The 24,633-nt window shown below is 41.7% G+C and overlaps 1 protein-coding gene across 1 annotated transcript in view; it reads left to right on the top strand.

The window, feature by feature from the left end:
• The window catches only part of LOC104288616 (tyrosine 3-monooxygenase-like), a 33,349-nt gene that overhangs the window by 376 nt on the left and 8,340 nt on the right, over nucleotides 1-24,633 (top strand). The window contains exons 2-9 of the mRNA XM_009887441.1: nucleotides 745-919; nucleotides 4,710-4,798; nucleotides 7,929-7,996; nucleotides 9,674-9,724; nucleotides 13,249-13,394; nucleotides 19,829-19,964; nucleotides 20,611-20,680; nucleotides 22,341-22,397. Coding sequence (XP_009885743.1) covers nucleotides 745-919; nucleotides 4,710-4,798; nucleotides 7,929-7,996; nucleotides 9,674-9,724; nucleotides 13,249-13,394; nucleotides 19,829-19,964; nucleotides 20,611-20,680; nucleotides 22,341-22,397 — 792 coding nt within the window. The remainder of the gene's footprint in view (nucleotides 1-744; nucleotides 920-4,709; nucleotides 4,799-7,928; nucleotides 7,997-9,673; nucleotides 9,725-13,248; nucleotides 13,395-19,828; nucleotides 19,965-20,610; nucleotides 20,681-22,340; nucleotides 22,398-24,633) is intronic.

The raw sequence follows: 24,633 nt of genomic DNA, 5'->3' as shown, positions 1-24,633 counted from the left end.
TTTGGCTGGCCTCTCCAGGTGAAGAAGGAGAGTGCTCTGGAGGGAGGGAGCAGCTGGACACAGTCATTTAGAAGAATCATCATTTTACCTAAGGGCCGTTCAGAGCAGATTCCAATCTATAGTTTCTTTCTAGCAGTTGTGGTGGCCAGCCATGTCTAAACAACAGGCCAGCATTTCAAGTATTCAGATTGTGGGGATGTTAGGAGCCAATGAATTTTGTCTGCATATTTGGCAGGAGATATAGAGCATACAACAGCTGTAAACCATACAGGCATTGTATATTCTGGGCACTTGAAGTATCCCTACCAGGTGCTCACTCTCATCTGTGAAAATGAATAACTCAAAAGAAAAGTATCGTACTTGTTACTTATTTTTAATAATTCCCAATTATTTAATGATTATAGTGTTATTATACATCAATAGATACGCTTTCATTCTGCCAGGTTCTTAAGACTTACCCAGCCAGTCATTTGTTATTTCTGCACAGATGAAATGCTACAGTCAACAGTATCCTATCTTTCATCTCCATCTGTCTCCGCCTAATTCTACACTGTGTAATCCTTAGCTCTGCCTGTATTTTAGCTCCTTCTAAACTGGGCATTACTACGCATCAATGCTTAACATGCACTTCTTCTTAAAACTTCTTTTAGTCACCTTTTTAAAATATTGTAGAAGTGTATCTAGACTTACCTGGATTTTCAGTCTTTGGAGAAGCTTCATCATATGATCATCTGGCTCTTGCAGATGTTTGAAACCCAGATCCATCACTTTGAAACCAGAGAAGCCAAAAAGTCCAAGAACTCTGCTGATGATCTTGACATTTTTGTTGAATGTGAAGTTCACAGTGCTGACGTTAGTATCCTTATCACCTCCCTAAAGAGAGTAGCAGAGGATGTGAAAACTAGCAGAGAAGACAAAGGTAAGAAATGTATGCATCTGTTAGTGCTGTTTTGTTTCTTTCTGGAGTAAGTTTTTTAGCATTAGCTTCATAGTAGTAATTTAATTAGTCTGGAAAACAGGTGAGTGTGCATTCAATTTTCTTCACTGTGTGACTGTCTTCCCTGAATTGGGATAATTCCCATCAGTGTGGAAAGGGAGGCACTTTGTCATAGCCAGTGGAACTGAGGCGAGAAAAGTGTTCCAGCAAAAACAAAGATGAGAAGGGTAGAGTAGCAAAGCAAGAAGTTCAGGAGAAACTGTAAGCTTCCCAATGATAGGAAGACTGTGGGCTGAGAGGTGAGAACTGTGCAGAGAACTGACCTCTCTGAACCTCTGTACAGTGAACACAGGTACTTGATGGGAATGCAGCGATATGACAGAGGGTCTGAATGTTTCATTTTCTTGTAGTGTATTGTGTTGGTTTTGTTAAAAGAAACAGTAGCTGTCTGTTTATGGTATCCTGGCTACTGCCATCTGGGTCCAGTAGCACTGTCTGGAGGTAGATTGCTCCTTCACTGAAAAGAACTAAATGCAACAAGCTGTAAGAAGTTTTGAGAGTGCAAGTGGGAAAGAGGGTCAGCAGAAAGTCTGCAAGTACTGGGCAGGCTGGGAGAACCAGGAGACGAGCTTCTTGTAGAGAACAGACCTGCAGCCAAATCTGGAGTAACAGAACATCAGGAATTTTCCCAGACACCTGAAAAGCTTGTTTGGAGGCTATGCAGCTTCAAAGGTGGAACTTTAGGAACAGTGTTTTACCTGGCAAAGCACTGCAAGTGGCTACTCCACTGCCTGTGCTGTATTTGAGTCACCATCCCTACCAGTCATCAACACAGGAAATGAGTTTGCCAGAGGTAGACTGGTATTGTTCCTGTTTACAGGCAGGTAGGGGATCGGTGAGCACAACAAGCTGTTAGAGACCTGTCATACAATCCTGAGGGTGCCAGAGGTGCCCCTGATAGATGAGAAAGCTGAGGGTCCACCTCATAGGTTGTGTTCTCTGAATACAGAATTGCCATGAGGTTTTCCACCCTTGACAAGGCCAGGCAGAAATCCCCAGGGCCTTTTTAGCTAATACAGTCCTGTTTCAATGCCTTTGGGTGTTGCTTGAAATTCACCTTCAGGCTGGTGATGAGGGGCAGTCCATACCAAGCTGTTATCAGGGACTGTGGGGATATCAAAAGGGTATCGTTGTCATAAGGGAAACTGGAGAGCCAAAGAATGTTTTGGAGCTGAAGAAGCACGTCTTTAAGCTTTCCTTGGGAGTTTGTGCTTCGGAGTAGCAGTTAGTTTCAGGTGTGTTAGGACTCGGATCTACCATAAAAACAGGGGACTGTTAAAAGACGGTGTTTATGGTTAAAGAAGAGGAATATTCGGGACATAATTTTCTTCATAATTTCCTTTTTTCTATGGTTTTGAACAAAAATTGTAATCAGGCTTATTTTTTCAGATGTAATGATGCTAGAAGTGATATAGTTGGCATGCAAATGGCTAGAGTCTTTCTGTTGCTAAGTGAGCTCAGACCTACACACAGCACTCCTTAGTTTGTAGAGAGTCTTTTCTGGTTGTTTCAGACCCCAGAATTCAGTAGTTCCCTAAGCAGTTTATTTGATTTCAAGATGAAAGGGTCAGAGGTATTTGTATTTGTAGCCTACGGAGACACCTTAGGTGTGGGCACCAGCAAGAACTGGGGATTTGGAGATTTTGGCCTTAAAGCTCTCAAAAGAACCTTAAGGCTCTTTTGGTCCTATTGAGGTGAATTTGGGGGGTGCTAAAGTGTCAGAGAACTTTCAGCTCAGATAACCTCTAGGTCTAAGATTCACCAGTGGCCCATTTTATTTGTATACCTTATTGAAAGTAGCTAGCAGCAGCTTCACTTTCTAGTGGGGTTTGCAGATGCCTGTGAGAGCATATTTGTAACGAGGAGGTATCTAAGTTGTATAAACATGCTTACTGGTCAGCAAAGATGCAAGTATGTACATTCCGGCTGCCTCTGTCACCTGACGCTCCAGCTTCTGGATTAATCTATTTTTTTCCCACACAGACTTTTCATTCTTTTCTTCAGAGTTTTTAGGTGAGCCAGACAGGCCTTTCCAGGCATTTTGTTGAAGGACAAAGATGAGACAATGCCCTGTCCATAGTGGCTTTAACAGAAATTAATTTGGTACTCGGTTGAGAAAAGCAGTAGTTATCTCTGACTCCATGAAGAGGAGACACATGCAGCCACTATCCTTGTTTTATTGTCTGCATCCATTTCTGCGATCAGGCCAAGGGTCCTGCCATGGTCCTTCCTCCCCTCTCTTCTAGCCTGTCTGCCCTCTCTCAGGATTCAGTAAAGGATAGTCAAGATGTGTATGGGGACATACACTGGAGGGCTTACGGTCAGGCACAGTTTTTGAGGAGATATGGGCATAGATGGCAGGACAGGCACCTTGCATGCATAACCATTGGTACAGCCAAAGGCAAAGGTTCATCAAAAATTTCTGGCTAGACAGAAGACAACTGTCAGACTAGTATTTCTTCTTTCTTATCGCAGAACTGGCCATAACTGCATGAAAGAACTGGAATTTCCCAACATCGGTGTGTATTTGTAGCCTTGCTCCTTTGTGAAATGGCTGTGGATGGATGTAATATCATAGGGCTAAAGCTAAATTTGCCATTCAGTACAGAGATGCCTGGTGTCCTCTTGTTGATTATGAGATCAAGGTGACCCCAAACAGACTTTTTTCTGAACTGTGACACACTAAGTCTGACCACAGTATCAGTCTGACCTTAGAAAGCAGTATTAACTTTGTCTTTTTTCCAGTTGTTTTTTGATTCATTGGTTATAAATGCTGGCACTTAAATTAAAATGGGCACACTTTATGTTTATTTTAGTCACCAGAAAAAGGTCCTCACTTCAGGGGAGGGAAACTGTTTGGAAATTCAGCTGATGCTAGAATAATTTTGCTGAAAAAAGTAAAAATGAGCCAGAAGGAAAAAAGCCCAAAGTCAAGACACTTCTCATTCTGTTTTGTTTCTAGAAATTTTATGTTTTCCTTTTAAAATGTTGTTTTAACTTTTAAAGGTATGAAAATCTAAGACTAATTTTTTTACAAGATCAAAATATTTTTTTAAAATCCAAAATTTTGAAATAAATTTTATAGAATCATAGAATACCAGGTCAGAAGGGACCTCAAGGATCATCTGGTCTAACCTTTCTTGGCAAAAGCATCATCTAGATAAGATGTCCCAGCACCCTGTCCAGCTGAATCTTAAATTTTTTCAATGTTGGGGAATCCACCACTTCCACGGGGATATTATTCCAGTGGCTGATTGTTCTCATTGTGAAAATTTTTCCTTTTATGTCCAATTGGAATGTCCCCAGGAGTAATTTGTACCCATTACCCCTCATCTTTTCCATGTGACTCTTTGTAAAAAGGGAGTCTCCATTTTCTTTGTAGCACCCTTTAAATACTGGAACATGTACTGTGCTGTGTCAAACAAAACATCTAATTTGGCCTAAAAGGAAATGTTTTTGCCTTTAAAAGAAGTTTCTAATAATTAAAACTGAGAGATTATAGTTGCAAGTTAGTTTCAGATAATTTTTCATCCAGTCTGCCAGTTTGGTCAGCAAACGAAGTCAACTATTGACGAATGGTGACACATAGATACAAATATTCTTAGATACTGATGAAAAGAAAGCTTGTAATCTTCAGCACAACCTTTGTTTTCTGTGTCTTTTAAAAATTATTTGATCCTATCTCATTTAACTCTTGCTGCTTTCCCTCCAGTGCCCTGGTTCCCCAGAAAAATCCAAGATCTGGACAAGTGTCACCATCTGATCACTAAGTATGATCCCAGTTTGGACCATGGTCACCCTGTAAGTTTAATGTCACTGTTATTCCAGTTTTTAAAAGAAACCGTAGGGAAATTTTTGTAGGAAAATTTCAGGAGTAAAAAAATGCTCATGAAAGGACAGACAAAATGAAGGATCAAATAAAGGCTGATCTTTGGTGGAATTTGGGAGTACAGAATGAACAACTTAATAATGAGAAAAACTTATGGGTCCTGATTCAGCAAGGCTGAATCACATACGATTAACATCAGACACATGCTGAAGTAATTTCTGTTCAACGTATTCTTTGGCATGAATTTACATTTCATTGTTTAGTTTTAAAAAAATTCTTGTTTAGCATTTCAACCCTGATATATTTGAAGTATGCCCCCTTTGTACTAGCTGTTCCAAAAAAGAGACAGGTTCCCCAGCCTTCTGGTTTTTGTGTTTTCTGTATTTTGACCTTTCATATATCCCTTATCTGCATTTTTAATTTTGTGTATGCCAGGAATATTATTCAAGTGCAGATGTACAGAGGATGGTAATTAGGACAATGTGACTGGAGAAGCTCAAAAGGTCTAGTGATTTCAGTTGAGATAAGCATCTAAAGTTTGAATAGTAAGCAAGTTGGAAAGATTATACTCCTAATTTACACCTGACTTTTCACAAGGTCTTTGGAGCCGGGATTTTAGCAGTATTTACTGATATTACTCTGCAAAATATTGTTAGAATGTGATGAGTTTTCCTTCAGATTCACCCAGTAGGCCTTGGTTATGAGTGGGCTGCAAAAAGGGCTTTTCTCATAATAGTTTTGTGTATGTACTCTTAGCCTTGCCATAAGCAGAAACTCTAGAAAAGGAAGAAAAATGCACTGTAGAGTCCTGCTCGAATGATGGTAATAGTTAGGCAAAGTACTGGGAAAAAGCAAACACACAAACAAACACTCATTTCTCATCAAAGTTTTCCAACTTTAGTACATATGAGATATGAGTTATGTACAGACAAAAAAGGGACTGCAAAGGGCCATTTGCTGATTGACAAGGTAGATCACAGAACCGTTGTGAAGTGTTCTGCCAAACATCACATAGAAGTGATGCATGAAAAGGAAAAAAAGCACAGACTTTGCACTGAAAAATGCAAGGAAGATTTAGATGGATGTCAACAGAATGTACAGGATTTTGTCGTTCCCTTCTCTAAATGTCTGAATTCTATTTACATCCTTTTACTAATCTACACAATGTTAATGCTAGCTATGTACAGTTCTGTGTGGCACAAAAACACTTTCCAAATCTATCTTCTATTTTTGAGAATCACTTATTAAACTATAATGCTCTAGGAGAGCTTCATATTCTCCTTACTGGAACATCTTTCACTCTTCCTCACGTATTTCTGGCAGAAACAATCCAAGTATTCGTCGTTTTCCTGAGCTAGCTCTGAGGCTGTTTCTCACAAGATAAATGAATGTACATTGGGAATTCTTTGAACTGGACTAAGTTCCCCTCCTACTTTGCCAAATGTGAGGTGTGAGCACCGAAGAGGATGAGAAAAAGCACCAGTGGTGCTGTTACCAAAGTATTGAGTGGGGATAAGTCTACGCCGCAGAATGCAATGCAATTTAGGAATACCTAAACTAGCTTGAAACAAGTTAGCTCAGACACTGAAAGTCATTTGTCTGTGCCCTAAGGGAGCACAATGTGGGCTCATTTGCTGTGACGCTGAGCATGGCTCAGAAATGGACAGGTTGGAGGAAGGTACAAAATATGCCGATGTACAGGTAGCTCAGCAGAGATTTTGTATATATGGTTACTACCAAATAGGCAGTTTGGGCTGTCCATCTCAACAGCTTCACTTTGTTCTTTACTGTCTCTTTAATGGCCACAAAAGCAAACAGATGACACTGGGACACCAGTCTCTGGGACACCCTGACACTGGTTACAGCGATCCCCCAGGGAGGTTCCTGCTGCTCAGAGGGTTGGTTGCAGAGCCCTGGGAACCGCAGGGACAAAGCTGAGAGGTCACAGCATCAATGCTAGTCTGGCTCAATGGCTTTTCCACGTGTTTTGCATGGACTTGTTACAGCTACTGACAAGCAAGGATGGCATCTGAATGAACATATTATCCATAACACATGACAACAATAAACATGCTCTTGGGATCCAGTTCTTTCCTCAGATTCACGCACACAATACTCGTTAACTGCAGTATTACTGGTATTATTGCTACACTGAAAATTATGTGAATAAACCTAAGGGAGAAATTTGGCTTGTAGTGTGCAAAGTAGTTCCAGTAAATTCTGAATATTTTAGAATACTAAATATTTGTACAGTGATGCTGATCAACGCTGCTTTATGAGTTATATTAGTAACACGGTGCCAGATTTCAGATTTTATTCCTATTATGAATGATGTAAAATTCAAAGGAATTTAATTCCACATTTCTATTCATATTTAATAGGTGGAGAAGCCTGCTTGAAGCTCAACTTCTAGTAAACAGTGAGGGGGCAAAACGAAACTCTGGTATTTAATAAGCAAACTGCCCCTTTGAACAGATACCACTGAATTTTTCTTTATCATAACACGGTAATAAATGGGCAAGGGGGGACTGAGCTGAAAGCCTGTATTTTCTATGGATTCAGTGGTGGCTCTGATGATTTCTAGCCAGTGAGGACCCCTTCTTCTCCTGAAGCGCAGGGTATCGTGCAGGCGCAGTGTACTTTCTCTGGCGAGGCAGTACTAGGCTTGGTACCATCAGGTCCCTCACAGCCCTGTATTGCATCCTTCATGCTTAGTGCAGGAAAGAAACGATACAGAGATTCAGCTCTTCCCCAGCAAAAGTGATACCCCTATTTCAGTTCTGTTTTTAATGTGATTTGCATTTAAATCTGACAGTAAGTGTAATGGTCTGTGATGTAGCGTTTATGAACAACTCCAAAAACTTCCCACCAAGCTATGTTACTTTCCTTTCTAGTCACAGGCCCAAAATTTTCATCAAAATGTCACGGACGTAACTGAGTGCAGACTTTGGCTTACTCTGTTCATAAGGCTCAAGATTCATTGCTTCAGAGAAAACAACCTGGCTGAGGCTTAGTTTTTCTGAATGCTTCTGTTAGCAAATTTATTTATGCCCACAAATGTCTCTTAATGTAAAACTTTTTTTGAATTATTTTCTAACTCAGGGATTCACTGACCTGGAGTATAAGAAGCGGAGGGCATTCTTTGCTGACCTTGCTTTTAATTACAGAGAGTAAGTACAAGGCTGCTGAAGAGATAGCAGCAGTTCACATGTGCTTTCAGACATCTTTGTGTGCAAGAAATACCCAACACTTAATCTTTTGTTAACGTATCAATGAAACTATCTTCTAGAAAACAGAATTCAGCCACAGAAGCTTTCACTCCATATGAAATAGATTTTTCCCACAACACAGCAAATATACCTTAAGATAAAAACCTTAGGATTGCGTTCACATCTCCTTGAGTGCTGTATTTTGTCTTAGCAGAGGTGATTATTCAATATGACTCTTTGATTTCAATTTTTCAGTTCCTTTTAAGACTAGCTCCTGAGCTGAGGCTAATCTTAATTTTGAGGAACTATAGGGAACAATGTTTAGGTACATATTTTTAACAAAGAAAAGCAATTTACTATTTTTGCTATTTGTTTGACAAAATGTCTCTGGCCATGTACATTAGCTACCTAAAAAACTCTCAGGTCTCATGTAGGTGAATGAAAATGGTTCTGCCTTTATGTGTAAAACTTCACCAGAATCACTGCTGTCTGATAGAGTCAACAGATGCATAGGTAGAACTGGCTGTGGATTATCAGCCTCGTGGTGGCCAAGAATGGGTGAAATCTCCCAAGTCTTGAGAGACTTGGGGCATTCAGTTTTGGGTGACACAGTATAAGAAGGACATTGAGGTGCTGGAGAGGGTCCAGAGAAGGGCAACAAAGCTGGTGAAGGGTCTTGAGAATAAGTCTTATGATGAGCAGCTGAGGGAACTGGGGTTGTTTAGTTTGAAGAAAAGGAGGATGAGTAGAGAACTTATTGCTCTCTACAACTACCTGAAAGGCAGTTGTAGAGAGGTGGCCATTGGTCTCTTCTCACAAGTTACAAACCATAGAACAAGAGGAAATGGGTGTCAAGTTGCGCCAGGGGAGGTTTAGGTTAGACATTAGGAAAAACTTCTACACTGAAGGGGTTATCGAAGATTGGAACAGGCTGCCCAGGGAAGGGGGTTAATTGGATGTATTTAAAAGCTGTCTAGATATGATGCTGAGGGACATGGTTTAGAAGTGGGCCTGGTAGAGTTAGATAACAATTGGACTTGATGATCTTAAAGGACTTTTCCAGTCATAATGATTCTATGATTCCTATTTGAGTACAGTGTTCTTACCACCACCATATATCACAGCACAAAACAGCACAAAAGCACACAACTGACTCAGAGCTACTGAAGAACCAACAGTGAGGAATAGGAGAGGAGACCACCCATCAATGAAGTCAGTGATAGCCATGCAGTGTATGCCTGGGCAACTCTGCTGATGAGTTTATGAATCTTTCTCTACAATGATACTGTGCTTTTCACATCCTCCAGGGATGGACTGTCCAGGCACACACTGTATTTTCATTGCTAGGTCGCCTTCAGCGGAGATAAAGGTAAGCCTGAAGGCGTCTTTTTTCTTCTGTAAAGCAGAACATGGCTCCTTTTCTTACCATATCCCTCTTTTTACCCCCTACACTGGAACAGAGGAGAAAATGCACACGTTAGAGCCTACCAAGACAAAAAAGTAGTTAATTTTGTACTATTTTGACATTTCTATCTTCATTACAGCAAATATTCATGATGCAGGCAAAGAAAATAATACTTGGAAACTGAACTTGAAACCTGCTTTAGACACATGCATTATTTCTTCTCTTCATTACAGAGGAGACCCTTTGCCTCACATTGAGTACACAGCGCAGGAGACTGCAACTTGGTGAGTTTGTTACTTGTACTCCAAATCCTGGATCCTATAGTATAATTTCTTCTAACTGACCTCTAATTAACCATAGCTATGGTGGTGACAGAAAGATCACCTTTCCAAATCTGTTGCCATGAGAAAATGCCCATTCGCAGGATGGTAGTTCACTCCAAGGATGTGAGTAATCCAATGTTCGTAGGACAAACCAGCCTTGCCTGCTCCCCTGCAATACTCATTGCTGTTAACATGAATAGGCATCACTTTCTCAAACTGAAGGTAAAGGAAATTTTGGAGTGCCCTTCCAGGATACATTATTTACAATGTAAAAAGGCCTTTAATGTCATATGAAATGATGGTAAGTTAGTTTTATATGGGTGCAGAATTTCTTCACTGGGGCTTTGTTTCTCCTGAAGATTTGCCACTCAGAAAAAAAACCCCAAACCAGAAAAAAAAAAACAAAACCAGAAAAAAACCCAAAACCAACCAACCAAAATTAATTCAATTCAAAGTATGTTTGCAGACATTATGTGAAGTATGTAGCAGATTTGAAAGAAAGCAGAGTTCTTATTTCATATAACTCTGTTTCCACTTTCTCCTACTAACTTTAAAAAATCTCAGTAAGCAGCAATAATTACACATTTGTTTGATAATACAAACATAAATATGTCCAAATGTCCCCACTAAGAGCAAAGTCCCAGGATTGTGCAAGGTGTCACATGTGCATGTAATATGAGAGGGTCTTTGTTCAGAAAAGTTAACAATTTAAATGGAGAGAGCCTAAAGGTGGGAAAAAGAAAGAATGATGACCACATTTTATAACTGTGTAACTGAAAAAGCTAGAGCTTAAGCGATTTGCCCAAAATTATACACAAAGTTTATGTCAATGCCAGGAATTAAATCCATACACTAGATGTCTCATGCCAGAACCTCAACCACAGGGACATCCTATCTTTTTCAGTGATCATTTTATTTTAAATAAAACCTACTGTGCCACAGAAAGCTTGAGGGGTGTTACCCACAGTCACATAGAAACCTTGCGTCCAGCTCATCCAGGCAGTAACATTTGTATTAAGCTCAAATAGGTTTTTATAGCATCTTTCAATTGTCAAAGATTGATGGTCGGTGTCATGCTCATGATTGCTACCACCAGCCAACAATCTTGGCATGGGATGGTGTGTGGGAATGTCATATTTAAGAAAATTTAATTTTGTGTTCTTTCCTGTTTTTCCCTTTTGTTGCCAACCTCCGTCATTCCAACCCTTCTCCACCTAGAATTAGTCCCACTGTGGTAACGGAATAGGCCTTTAAAAGAGTATCTGCCTATTTACCCAAACAGCCAGCCCCAGCAACCCAGGTTGTCTTGTTATGTAAAGCTGTTCCCAAAATTAGACCTCCCAATGGTTATCACAGCTCCCTGGGGCTGTGCCCTGAGGTCAGCTGCATTACAGCACAACTTAATTGAGCACTGTGCAATTGAACGGGAAATTTGTAGCGCAGACTAAATTCCCTTGGTGTTCACTCTGAAGAGTTGTTGGATGCCTTCAGTTTGTAGCAACATGGTTATAAAAATGAAAACTAATCAAGTGAAGAAATATGACTTTCAGCAAACAGAGGGTACGGATGATCTGAGTTTCTGTTTTCAAGCAGGCTTTTTGTAAGGCCCTGAAACTAAGTCGTCATAAAAGATGTCTTATGGGTAAAAGCTATATAAGAAAAAGGGAGAATCTAGGACAAAGTTAAGAGTGCTGTGCCATGGGGATGCACCTGTCATGTTTTCATAATACAGCTGAATAGTGCCACCTTTTTCTAAAAGAATAAGGAAATTTATGTATAATAAGGTGATTGTCTTTAAAGTCTTTCAAGTGGCTGGCTCCATCCTTCGTTATGAGGCTCCTTTCTAGAGTATTTCATAGCTCACTTACAGCAGTTTCTCTTTCCATCTCTGGACTGAAGTACCATCAAGTAGCAGCTTAATGGTCCTTTGACCGATAGCACCTCCATACACTGAGACGTTACACCTATTTGAGACACTACCTTCGGGCTAAAGCTAAATTGTTGTCTGGAAATATCTGCTACTCTATTGACTTTGGAGTGAACTCAGATGATTGCCTTAGAGGTACTTAGAGAGGAGGAACACTTAGCTTTGGACAATTCATCACTAGTCTCTGAGACTGCTTACGTTTCTGTGGTAGTCAATGTTTGGACACACAGTAGAATGATACTTCGGTAAAAGAGACCATATGTGCAGAAGTGTAAACAAGTCTGCCCTCTCTAGACTCCAATCGGGGGATGAACTGTGTACTGGTTCAGATCCTATGCAATCCCACTGAAGTCAGTAGTATTCTACAGGGAAATAAGCCAGGGCAACACTTGAACTCTAGTCCTCCTCATTTTTTCCTAATTCTTCTATGGAAATGGCCCAGCCTCCTGTGGCTTTTGCAATAGTGACAGCAGCCACTGTTTCCCTCTGTTCTTTTTCCTCCTAAGGTTTTCCTCCCCCCGCCTTCATTCTGGTTCATTACTCCCACACTGTGTAAGACATTCGTACAAATGAAGAGAGCCATTACCGGGGACTGGCTATCACCTCCATAGCAACAATAGCATCACAAAAAAAATACAATACAAAAACAACAAAAGGTCATTTTCCGTAGCCAGCATTTCCAAGAATGATCTCAATTTTCATAAAACAATGTTTATAAAATTGTTAACACCCTAGGGCCATGTCTGAACAAAAATAACCATTTCTATAAGGTTCTTTGCCATCCTATTACTACTTGTTTATTTTGCAACGGCTAAATATATTCCAAACCACATCTCTAAATCCAAGCACCATCAAGTTGGGAGAAGCTTGAAGCCTGTGCCCAAATCTCGTTATATATACTTTTCTTCAGCTGGTCTCTCTTTTTATAATGGGCTAAATGCTTCAAGAAATTGGCATGTCTTTCAAATATGTAACCCATGCCAGGCATTTTGAACTGCAAAAGTATAAACCTCTTTGCCTGTCCAGATGTTAACCTTCAGTATCAGAAAATGTGCTTTTTGAGGAGGAGGTTTGTAAGAGAATAATGTACAGAATAGGCTTCAGCATGGAGGCGGAGGGACTGGCATTTCAAGTTGTACCCCAATGTAGAGAGGGAGGGAATACCCGACCCATTCCATCCCTAAAATGCACGTCATAGAGAGGGCCGCAGCCTCAGCTTTCTCCCTGGGATTTCCCTGTCACCTTCAACACCCTTATACCTAAGCAAAAAACACTTCCAAATCAGGATTAGAGCCCTGTTACATTAAGGGAGGGTATAGGAAGGGATAAAACAGGTTTGCTGAACGGAACCCACCTTCTGAAGGAAAGGTGAAATAAAGACCCCTTCTGCTTTGCTACATCCACCCAGGCATGGGATTCCAAGCACCAGGTGTCCTGAGTTCAGATTTTTAGACCTTTGGCTATGCTGGGGGTTTATGCCTCTCTGTGGACCTGTAGACAGGGCAGAGAAGTACTGCTTTACTGAGGTGGGTCACGCTATACGGCTTTTGCTTTTCAGGAGAGAAGTCTACAGGAAGCTGAGCAGCCTTTACCCTACTCATGCCTGTACACAGTACCTGGATGCTTTCCAGCAGCTGGAGAAATACTGTGGCTACCAAGAGGATAACATACCTCAACTTCAGGACGTCTCCAGATTTTTAAAAGGCCAGTCATTATGAACCGTGGTTTAGGGTTTCCTGGATATGTTTGTACACCGCAGACACACACAAACCGTCTTGTAGGACCCAAGCTGGTGAGAAGAGCTGATTAGCCGTAGAGTTCCCTCATGCAAGATGAGCTGTAACCGAGGACATTAATACCAGGCATATCTGGGGACAAAGCTGTGTTTGCTCTGTGAGCGGCTGCAGTTGGTGTAGCCCTAACCAGCTAATTCCAGTACTCACAGCAGTACAGGCACAGCAGCATGCTGCTCAGCGTCACTTCCACACACAGGTATTCTATGGGTTTGGCTGTATTTTAAGCTTCTATAGAGATGCTGCTAGTAAGACCTGAAGACGCACACAGGTATGTACCTCTCAAGTCCAATTTTTACTGATGCATGAGACAGGATGGCAATGTGTGGTAGAGGAAATGTTTTCCAGGAGGTCCTGCGAGTCAGTCAGCAGCTGCCTTAAAAAACACTCTTCTTTTTGCCTCTGTGGCCCCACTTGCCAGATCAAACTCTTTGGTGCCTACCGTGTGGCTGACAGGAGAGCAGAAAGGCCATGGTGTGAGTCTGTAAATGCATGAAGATGTGGCCTTAGATGAAAGGACATATTGCTAGGCTGACCTACCTGCTGTTAGCTGGAGGCTGATTAGCAAAGGGCAGGAGAGGAAAGAAGCCTGCATTATTTTTGTGAGGCCACAGACTGCATGGATTCCTAAGGCCAGATGCTTCGTGTCAACAAGCTGATTTCCTATGTTTATCAAGCATGACTAAAGAAAGGCAGTCTTTAAAGCTTCCTTGCTCTTTCTCAGTCTCAAGGAGATGTGCCAGAGAGTGGAGGACAGCTGAGGACTAGGTTGAAATCAATAATAAAAAGTATGGCTTAAGTTTAAATACATTTAATTTAAATACAATATTCAGGAAATCAAGTGACTTACACCATGTATCATTAGGAGATGTGAGTAAGCTTGGATGAGCTTTCTGTTGCTGTCCTCGTTTGAGGTAAAACAGAACCAATTTTGTTCAGTAACTTTGCTTCTTAGCTAGGCCTCTTCTAACTACTGAAATTAACAGCATATTGTGCAGACAATGTTCACTCTCTCAGAGTGATAAGGCCAATGTTTATAGCTGATGCCCAGGCATGGTATGCAGAGAGGCTTTTGCTTATACTTATTGCTATAGCACCCAAGGCCAGCCAACATTGTTATTTGCCCCTTTGGAGGGCTGGAAGAGGAAAAGCATAGTGGAGTCCCACCTGTGGGGAGGAGGGGACAGGACAGGTGACCCAAAACTGACCAACAGGGTATTCCATCCCATCTGCCTCATGCTCAGTATAAAAGCTGAGGGATCAAAGGGTCAGCTCTCTCTTTCTTCAATGGCCGGTGTCTGAGGAGGACTCTGTTTGTCTGCCCTTGACCTGAATGCAGATCCGGAATCCAGTTCCCATCCGTCACTGAGTCCAGCCTGGGAATGCCCCAGAGCCAGCCGGTGACGTGATTGTCATCCTGGGAGCTTGATACGGTTTTGTATATATTTAATTATTTTATTATTAATATTTCATTAAAGTAGTTTAGTTGCTTCTAAACTCTTAAGTCCCTTTTTCCCTCCTCTGCCTCTCTCTTTGAAGAGGGGTAGACGGGAGCATCTGTTGGTCCCGTCTGGGGTCTGATTTGTATCTGATTTGGCCTAAACCACAACAGTTGCTGAGAAGGTTTTCAAGACGTTGCCATTTTTAGGGAAGATTAGGCTGTTTGATGACAAATTTTTTATTTGACCGTTAGTGCAAGGGAATAGAAGGTTGGCATATGAAAAGTGTCTCTCATGAGCATACCAGCACCATCGCATCCAGTTGTAGGAATTTTTCTGTGTATGCATTATGTATTTTCTCATGTGTTTTCCCTTCTATTCAACTATCAATCTTACTTCCCTCCTAGAGTAACTGCGCTGATAAATATTTTTTCTCATGAAGCAGTTGATCTCATCTTAACTCATTTACACAGTAGCTGACAGCAGGGAGTTCCAGAAATAATATGATGCTGATTTGATTACCACAGATATTTATATTCTTTAAGTAAATTGGGGGATTTCAAAGTGGGAGAACTTAGGAAAATGTGAGAATATCGTGTTATAATACTAATTGCATTGCTCATGTTGGTTGACAGGATTTGGTTGCCTGGAGTCTGGGCCTGCTCACTTCTTTTGTAGGCTCTGCTTCTAAATTTTCTCTATGCCATACAAACTATCCTAAGCACAAAAAAAAAAAAAAAAAAAAAAAAAAAAGAGCAGTAAAAATGGCCATTCTGAAATTCTGCTAATAATCATTGGGAAGATGTTCACAGTTAGTTTCAACTCATCTACTATAAACACAGAGTGTCTAGTGTAAGCTAATTGTATGAACTATTCTGGCTGGGAACGAGATCCAGGCAATTCAGAGGCATTTTATTCCATCCTGGAATGGGTGTCTAAGGAAAATGGAAAGAGTGGCTCTCAAGAGCACTGGTCATACCCTTCTTAAACTGTAGATAAAACCTAAACCAGTTTAGCCTACAGGCTTTGTAAAAGATTGTGCATAGATAGAACAAAGTTTGTTCAGAAGATCTGTGTTTACAGCTAGATGCAATTAAAAGTAACTGATATCTTCCTTATCTTCCCTCGAAAGGGCATTTCACTATGCAGAATACTTTCTAAAATAGCATGAAGATTGACATTATTGCAAGCTCCCCTTGCAGCAAAGTCAGTCTAAGTCAGAAGTATCTGCAAGGTCTGTAAAATCTGTGTTAAATCTCATGCCAAGCAGCCCCTGGGTAAGGGGTATGATTTATAAGGAGTTCCGATTTATTACTGATTTGGGTGGCTTTTACTATCAGTGTCAGCAAGGCCAGAATTTTGCTTCTTATAACTCATCCAATCAACTGTGTGCTTAGGGTCTTTCCTGTGTTAAAGGTATGCAGTGTTCAACCAACCAAGCCTCAGCCAAACTATAGCCTGTGACGTGTCTCCCAAAATTCCTTGGCATATGGTGGATGTATTTCAACTGCTACAATCTATGTGAAACCTATGTGCAGTTCCTCCTGTCACAGGGCTCTGGGTGGGTCCTGAACTGTCCCACTCTCCCAGTTAGGACATAAAACCCAGTGTGTGGCTTTGCTGAACACTGCCCCTAAGGATTAGACCATTCTTTAGCATAGCTGACCATAAGTCTTTATATATGAAGTTATAGGGATGCAGAGAGAGAGAGAGAGGGGAGTGTCCTGGAGAGAAAGTGATCATGCTATAACCAGTCCACACAGCCACATGAACTTCCACCTTCTCTTTTACCCAGCAGTATCTGAGAACTCAAAGCAAGCAATTCCTTTTGACTTCAATACAAGTTGAACTAAAAGATCTGTCTAGTGTCACCTGGTCTGCTTGTGAGCCTGGTTTGAACAGAAATGAACCCCACGTCATAAGTATTTCATAATTACTTAAGGGGAATTTAAATGGTTAACCATGTGACCATTTATCATGCCAAGTGCTTTTCTAGAGGGTTAACTAGATGAACCTAGGCGCATCTTTCTTTCGAGGAAAGATGTCTGGATTTAGGCAATCATTGTCCTCCTCAGCTGGAAGAAATTACAGCTAGTGCAAGCTCATACTACAACGCACAGGCTTGTATACAGGAGGTTTTTAGGCCAAGAATTAAGCCTTACAGATCACTTTAGGTCAACTGCTCAAGACCTCCTCTTCAACTCATTCTGATTTCAGAGATCTTTGGGCAGCAGGTCCAATCAGCCACACCCCCAATTCTCTACTGAATTGTGCAGTAATGCAATAGGAGTTCAGATTTTGCAGATATTACCTTCAGCAGATAACTTTTTCCTATGGCTTTTCAAGGCAACTGGCCAAGTCTGTTTCATCAGCAGACTGTCTGATTCACTGGCCTATATTTAAAAGGGCATCTCAGGGAACATAAGCTGTAATTTTCATTTTCCCTCCTGCTCCTCCAACATGGATGCTAAAGCAATATAAATTTCCCTAGACTTTTTCATAGTCCTTCCAAAACTGAGTTACTGAGGGCTGGGTGCTTGTCTGATATATTTTTCAGCTGGTGCAGTTTTCACTTCACTCAGACTCAGAATTTACCCCCAAGATGACCGGATTCTGAGCTTTTCATGTTCCTCTGTATTGACTTGGTACAGCATCAGCAGCAAGGCAGTACCCTTCCATGCCAGCTCCTGGCCAGTGCTTAAGGAGACATAGCTAATGGTCTGTCTATTCCCCCCAAACACCTTGCTTTCTTAATTGTGGAGCGGGGAGAATAGTAACCTGCTTTACAACCGCTTCCAATTTTCTGGTTGACTCTGAAGCCTTTGCTCAGCATATAGAAACCTTTGCACCACTCTGCAATCCACTGTGCTTCAACAGCAGCTCCTACAGCACTGAAAAGACAGCATATAGACAAATCTAAAGACATAGTTGCCACAGGTTTATTTGCTGTTGTTCAGCTTTTAGGCAGTTCTGTGCCTAAATGGTTTTATGATTAACTAATTACAAGAAAACTAGCATTTCTGCTTTACCAACAACACCAGGACCAACAAAGCCCTCACACTGTTACTGGCAAAGGTGTGATGAGAGTTTACCCTGATTGTAAAGTTTCTGAACATCTTTGATAGTCTGGATGCTGGCTGACCTTCTGAAGAGGCCCTCTACTTGTAGTCCTGAATTACCTTTTAATTCAGTGGAGCAATAGAAGATAACCATGGCAAATGTTAACCACCTAGTCCCTCACATTGTCAGGTAGAAGCATTCCTTCCTGTTCACTCTTTTTTTGTCCTGTATGGCTTCAGACGTTTTGTCACTTCTAATTCTTCCAGTGAAGCTTTTTTTCCCCCTCTTCTCTTCTCTTCTCTTCTCTTCTCTTCTCTTCTCTTCTATTTTTTTTTCTTATGAGAAAAGTGCTAATACCCAGACAGAGCAAGACAAGAAATGCTGGAAGAAACATTGAAAACCAAACCAAAACAAATCTTGTAAATGGCTTGGTTTCTGGGTGGGATTTTTTTGTTTGTTTACATAAAATAAATTAGGTTCCAGGCTTCACGACACAATAGAATATGGATAGAGAAGGGAGAATAAAGCAATTTCTGAATTTTTTTAAAATGTAGTTTTATGCTTTAAAGAAGATGAAATGTCATTTATGGGAGCTGAGAATGCAACACAGATTTTGAATATAGGACTTCAAAAAGATTATCATTGGCTCCGTTTTAAAGCAGTGATTTTCAATTTTCTTAGCTTTGCAGACCACCAACATGTTTCCCATGGAAATGGAGATTATGTAGTCTGCTGACCATAGGACTTGTTATTTTGTTAATTGTCTCTCACAGACCTTTCATAGCAATGTAGGGTGTCCTGGGGTAACACTGATAGCACGAGCTGAAATCACTGTGCAAAAATATTGCATTCTTCTGTCCCATTCTATGGACACATGCAAAGCATAACATGTATGATCATATCACTGAGAGTCTGTGTAGTTAGTTCTAGACAAACATAATGGTGAAAAAAAACCAGAGAGGAAACATAGGTGAGAGTATTGATGGAAACTCTGATGTTAAACAGTTAAGGGCCAAATTCCAGCACCCTTATCTCTGACAAGGACCTGTTTGCTCTTTCTCCTGCACGTTCCCATTCTAACGAAGTCCAGGCAGAAAGATAAACTTGATAGCAAGTTTTGCCAGTGCTGAGCTAGTTTATACATGTAGAACATGCACTGACAAAGGGAAATAAAGTTGAATACTATGTTCCAATTCTACCACTGGGGTAGGTTGAACTGGGCCCATTGAGGAACCGAATTGCCCAGGCTGGAGCAGACCCATGGTACACCTATTTCTGTCTTCAAGTGTGCAAGGTACCAGGGGTTTCAGTGTACCGCAGGAGGGGGCTAAACAGTAACCTAGCATCAGGGAAGAGCCAGGTGCTCTCAGACAAGGGTAGGGGTGGGGTGTGTCCCTTGTCAAACTCCTGTTTATCTCTTACATATGTTATAGAAGAAATGAATCAAAGAATTAATAAACTGGCCAGGACTGAAAATGCAGGTTCTGTCCCCTGCTTGATCATAAGAATCTTGTGTGACCTCAGATACATCATTGACGCATGGGACATAGTAGATAAATGTTTGTAAATGTGCTGAAACTGGGGTAGGCGGTACTTCCACAGTTCATATCATTGCTGTGTGAATACATGTAGGTAGGATGATTAGGTGATTTAACGTTACAGTAATTAGACCCATAACAGTACAGTGGAACTTCAATAATGAAAAGTGAGGATGTTCCTACTATGCATGGGTGGAGGGTTCTACTGCAGCAGAGCATGAAGGCCCTCTGAAACTGCTTACTTGAAGTAAGTGTGCCATGTAGTTAACCTTAGAATCTCCTAAATTCAGTCTCACTTTCCTTTGCAGAAAGAACAGGTTTCCAGCTGAGACCAGCTGCAGGACTGCTGTCCGCTCGTGACTTCCTTGCCAGCCTGGCATTTCGTGTCTTCCAGAGCACACAGTATATAAGGCATTTCTCTTCTCCTATGCATTCCCCAGAACCGTAAGTTTGATGCCCTGATACAATGCCATCCTTCTTAATGTGTTGGGGATGATTCCCTACGGAATGGCTCTGGAGCTCTATCCAGTAGTCCACAGAATGAAATAATTTGAGAAACTGGTAGCTGGAGAGTTAGAAGGGGAAGTCATGCATGAGAGGGTGTGGGTCTCTGTCTCTCTTGCAAAGTTGTCTGGGGAAGGAAAAGACTGGAGAATATCTGGTTTAATCTTTTCATCCTGCCTTCATTTACCATCTGCTGGGGTTTGATTCCCTGCTGTGAAACTCTCCCAGTAAGTGCTGGCCAGACAACAGCAATTACATTTCATGAGAAATTACAAGTTCGCACAGATGCTTTTGTTGTATGCTGGGACAAAACAGGGGCCTTTCAAAGATGTTGTGACATGGGAGACTAGTGTCCGTGCCATCCCAAGTGAGACAATAGCCAGGATAGTGGGGGGCAGCTAGCTCCCCATGGCAGGCAGAAGGGAATGTTCCTGTCACGCTCCCTGCAGAACCAGGCCAGGTATGAAGGCAGCTACTGCAGAGCAGCCCTCACACTAGCTCCCTTTGGGGGTCTATTGGCTAAAGTCCTTCATGGGAAGTTCATGTAGGGCAGGAAAATTAAACATTAAAGTCACTTGTTTTCCAGAGACTGCTGCCATGAGTTGTTGGGTCATGTTCCCATGCTAGCTGACAAGGAGTTTGCCCGGTTCTCACAGGTAAGAAGCTCGTTCTCTTCTCTCTTTACTCAACTGCCCTGGATAGCAGGCCAGATGTGCCTCAAAGGCATGCAGCTCACCAAGCTTGAAATGCTATTTTAAGACTTGATTGTGCCTGAGTTGCAGCCTCCGGGGGTGTTGGGCCAGCAGCATCCCAGGAGACATTTACTCCAAGGGAGTGGTAGCACTGCTCCCGATGGACATGGTGTAAAAGGAAGGGCAGGCTGTGCTTGTGGGACTTCTCTGTGGGAGGGCCATGTCAGTCTGCAGACGGATGCCAGTGGAGCCTCTGCGGCACTGCGTGTTTGAGCTGTAGACTACGCTGTTCCCCTGGCTTCCTGTCCTACACCACATGAACCTAACCAGCAACAGCCATCGAGCCCTCAGGCTCGTTCTGTCTCTGGATGTACATTTTTATCTCACATGATACTTTAATTGTGTCCACTACCATGTCATTCATTAGACATGTTTTTCCTTTTACAACTCGCCAGATTCTCACAGCATTGCTCACACTGGTGAGGAGGCTCCAAAAAGCAAACAGGTCTTCTTTGTACAATAAGGGGATGTCTAGTACGGGCAATCAGAGTCAGACCCAAGTGAACTCAATGACCGCATATAGTTAAAGACTTCAGAACTATGAACGTGCCTCAAAACTGCAGCAGAAGGAGGAAGATAACTCATATTCTATGCTTATCAACCAGTGGCCAGTGTGGAAACTGGCAATAAGTGCCGAGGGGCTACACGATGTAGGTCCCTGTCCGAATATTTTAAAAAGAGAGCCCGTTCACCTCATATAATGTACTTTCCAGTTCTATCAACTTGGATACATGCCAGATTCCATTTTGGTCATAAATATTGGTTATTATGAGATTCAGATGAGTAGCGCTTAAAATATCCTATTGGTCTATAATTTGTTCTGGAAGAATAAATACCAGAACTGAAGACACGTTAGAAATAAGAGCTTATAGCAATTTCAAAACTTTCAGCTTTCCTCTTTTCCCATCTGTAACACAGACTATACAACATGGGATCACATTAAATGAATTTTCACATTTCACTTTTTTTTTAACAAAGTATTCTCACAGTTTAAATTCGCCCCATGAAAATCTTTTTTGTTCCATTCAACATGAGACCATGAATGGTGAAAATACCCTAATTTTGTTTGCTTGCTGCATGATATGGCTCCCAGGATCACATCTACAGATTCCTATTGTGAGAATAACAACAGGGAGCACAGATGAGAGTAAACAGAATCCTCCCTGCACAGATCTGACCCACTCTTAAGGGCTGTCAGAAAGAGAGTGAGAGACAGAAAGGTAATGGCAAAGATAAAACCCACCTTGCTGTCCTTCCTTCTCATGCCTCCCTATAAATCTCTGCCAGGGATAGTCCAGCATTAAGCCAAGAGATGGTTAACTTTGCACAGGGAATGCTGAGGATTAAGCACTCATCTAATGTGGCTCCCAGTGGCACGTAGCTGGGGGCCAGGGAGAGGTAGGCATCCTGGAAGCCATGGAAGGTCATTTTGGGTGATAAAAACAATGAATAGTTCATGCTATTCATGCTAGAAATGATGTGGTCCTCCCCCTTCCCCTCTTTCTCTCCCTTGGGCTGAATAATCACACTAGTGTAACACTGCCTGCCTGCTTACTTGCTTTAGGATATTGGACTGGCTTCTCTTGGATCATCTGAAGCAGAGATTGAGAAACTGGCCACAGTAAGTACAGATGGCAGTTTAATATCAGAGGCAAAACCCAAACGATTCACTGCATATCCCTTACTGTGCAGGGAAGGCTCTTCTCTAGTGTCTCAGATTAGCCACAAAAATGGGATCATCAGCAGGATTGCCTCTTCGCCTCATCCACAGGTTAGGGAGGTGCTGGAGCAGGGGCTGGAGTCCCTTTGGGGGAGCCCAGAAGCACGTGATTCCACCTGAGGAAATGCTTATACTTTTTGCTTCTATTAGAATATACTGCTGAAGCTGAGTTTCTACAATTTCAGCCACAGGAAGGTCCCGATTCTCTTTCCAGATTCGCCTAATAGGCTGGATACCCCTTGTGATTCCCGCATTTTCTCCTACACAAGGTGCAGGGGACCATCAGAATTTGATGCACCCTGTATTCATGAATCTCACAAAATAGGTGAGCTCTTAAAAGCAATTTGACAGCAGGTACTGTCATTTGGTTCTGAGTCACTAGGCTATATACATCTGCCAAAACAACTCACGCAGGCCCTTGCTGCCATCTTAACTTGGTCTGAAAGTGGGCTGGAGGTCAGATGATTTTCTTAGGGCAGCCATTTCTCAGTCTTGATGATTTTTTCAGGGGAGGAGAGGAGCCTTACCCTCACCCAGCTGGGTGAGGCTCATTCAGGAAAGGGAGTAGATGGGAGTCTGTCACTCCTGAAATTCCTCACCCAGCCCACAGCCCCACTCATGGGGAAGTGGAACGAAGCACTGTGTGAAGGAGATTATGGCTCACCTAAAATCTATCTGCATGTGTCCATCCTTGGGTCAGAACTAGGTAAGGCTAGTGGAATTTTTAGAGTTGGGAGTGGAAAAGGTCACAGTGCTGGATTTTTTGTGGCATCATCCAGGTCCTGGGCTGGTGATGTGAGGTGACTGTGTGGGAAGAGGCAGTGATGTGTCTACATTTCCTCTGCAATTACGCCTCTCTAGGTCCCCAGAGGCTAGAGTAAGATTAAGATCCATGATTTTGATGGTGCTAAAAAAATTATGGGTCCCGGAGAGCCATTTTGCATCGTTATCCACATCTTGGTGAGATTGGGTGAAGGCCAGTGACTTACATAGCATTCCTCTGCAAGCACCCCTCTCTGATCCTGGACTGGGTAGGACTAGATCGGGTTTAGGTTAGAATAACAAAGCGACTTAGATCTGAAATGGTCATAGTATCATCTAGGGTTTGGGGAGGTAGAATAAGGGAACCTTTCTGAAAGGGCTACCTGCAGTTTAGAATCTGTGAGAATACAATTTTGTAAGCGCTGTTCAAGTATTCCGAACAGTAACCATATTCTGGATTAACATCTCAATATTCAATTGTTTAAAAGTTAGACATCTAATCTAGGCTTATTGTTTAGGTTTCTTCACTAGAAAGTGAAGATAGAGAAGAACCTGTAATGTATTCTCTACCCTGACACAGATGTCTCACACAAATTCTTTTTTCTCTTTGGAAGTCTCTGTCATTCTCTGTCCATTATAAAGAGAACGTAGGTAACTAGCTCAGATGAGATGACAATATTTAAGCTAACTGAAAGTTTATTTAAAGAATCTCAGCTTGGCTTGTTGTTACGGTCTATAACATTTGTAAGACAAACTTTGAAATGCCACTATTTCATTCAGTCCGCAGACCTAAGCAGATAGATCTGTGCCCAAGAGATGGGAAATTGCCAGTGTTCATGTTGTCCGCAGAGTGCCACTAGTACCATGTCCTGTACCCTGTTAAGACAGTGAGAGACGAAAGAACCTTACTAACTAAAAGCCTCACAGGATATCTAAGGAAACACTAAAAAGAATTATTCTTCCTCTCATGTCTCATTTTCCAGTCAAAAAGACCTGCAAAATGAGGAGATACTGGAAAGACTTTTCACAGAGAAAAAAAAAGAATCAAGATTATAAACACAATAAGAATGCATAATTATTAGCTGAACTGTAAGAGAAAGCAGCTCAGAATTCTGCAGAAAGATCGTGGCATGCTATTTCTTTAGTGGTAAATTTGCAGGCTAAAACCAAGTCATCAAAAGTATGAGACGTATGAAAAAGGCTGGGAGAAAAAGAGAAAAAGAGAGGCAGAATAGACAGGATAACATAGAGATTCACATTATTTTATGGACTGCCACCAGTTCTTTGAGAACGGTGCTGAGAATGCAATACTTATGGCTGAACTGAAGCCAAGGTCCAGCCCTGTGTATGAGGCAGCAAAGAGCTATGTGTCCCT

The sequence above is a fragment of the Charadrius vociferus genome, unplaced genomic scaffold, assembly GCF_000708025.1.
Source record: "Charadrius vociferus isolate BGI_N301 unplaced genomic scaffold, ASM70802v2 scaffold196, whole genome shotgun sequence".
Classification (NCBI taxonomy): domain Eukaryota; kingdom Metazoa; phylum Chordata; class Aves; order Charadriiformes; family Charadriidae; genus Charadrius; species Charadrius vociferus.
The sequence above is the reverse complement of the archived record's forward strand: the minus strand, read 5'-3'. Positions and strand labels throughout refer to the sequence as shown.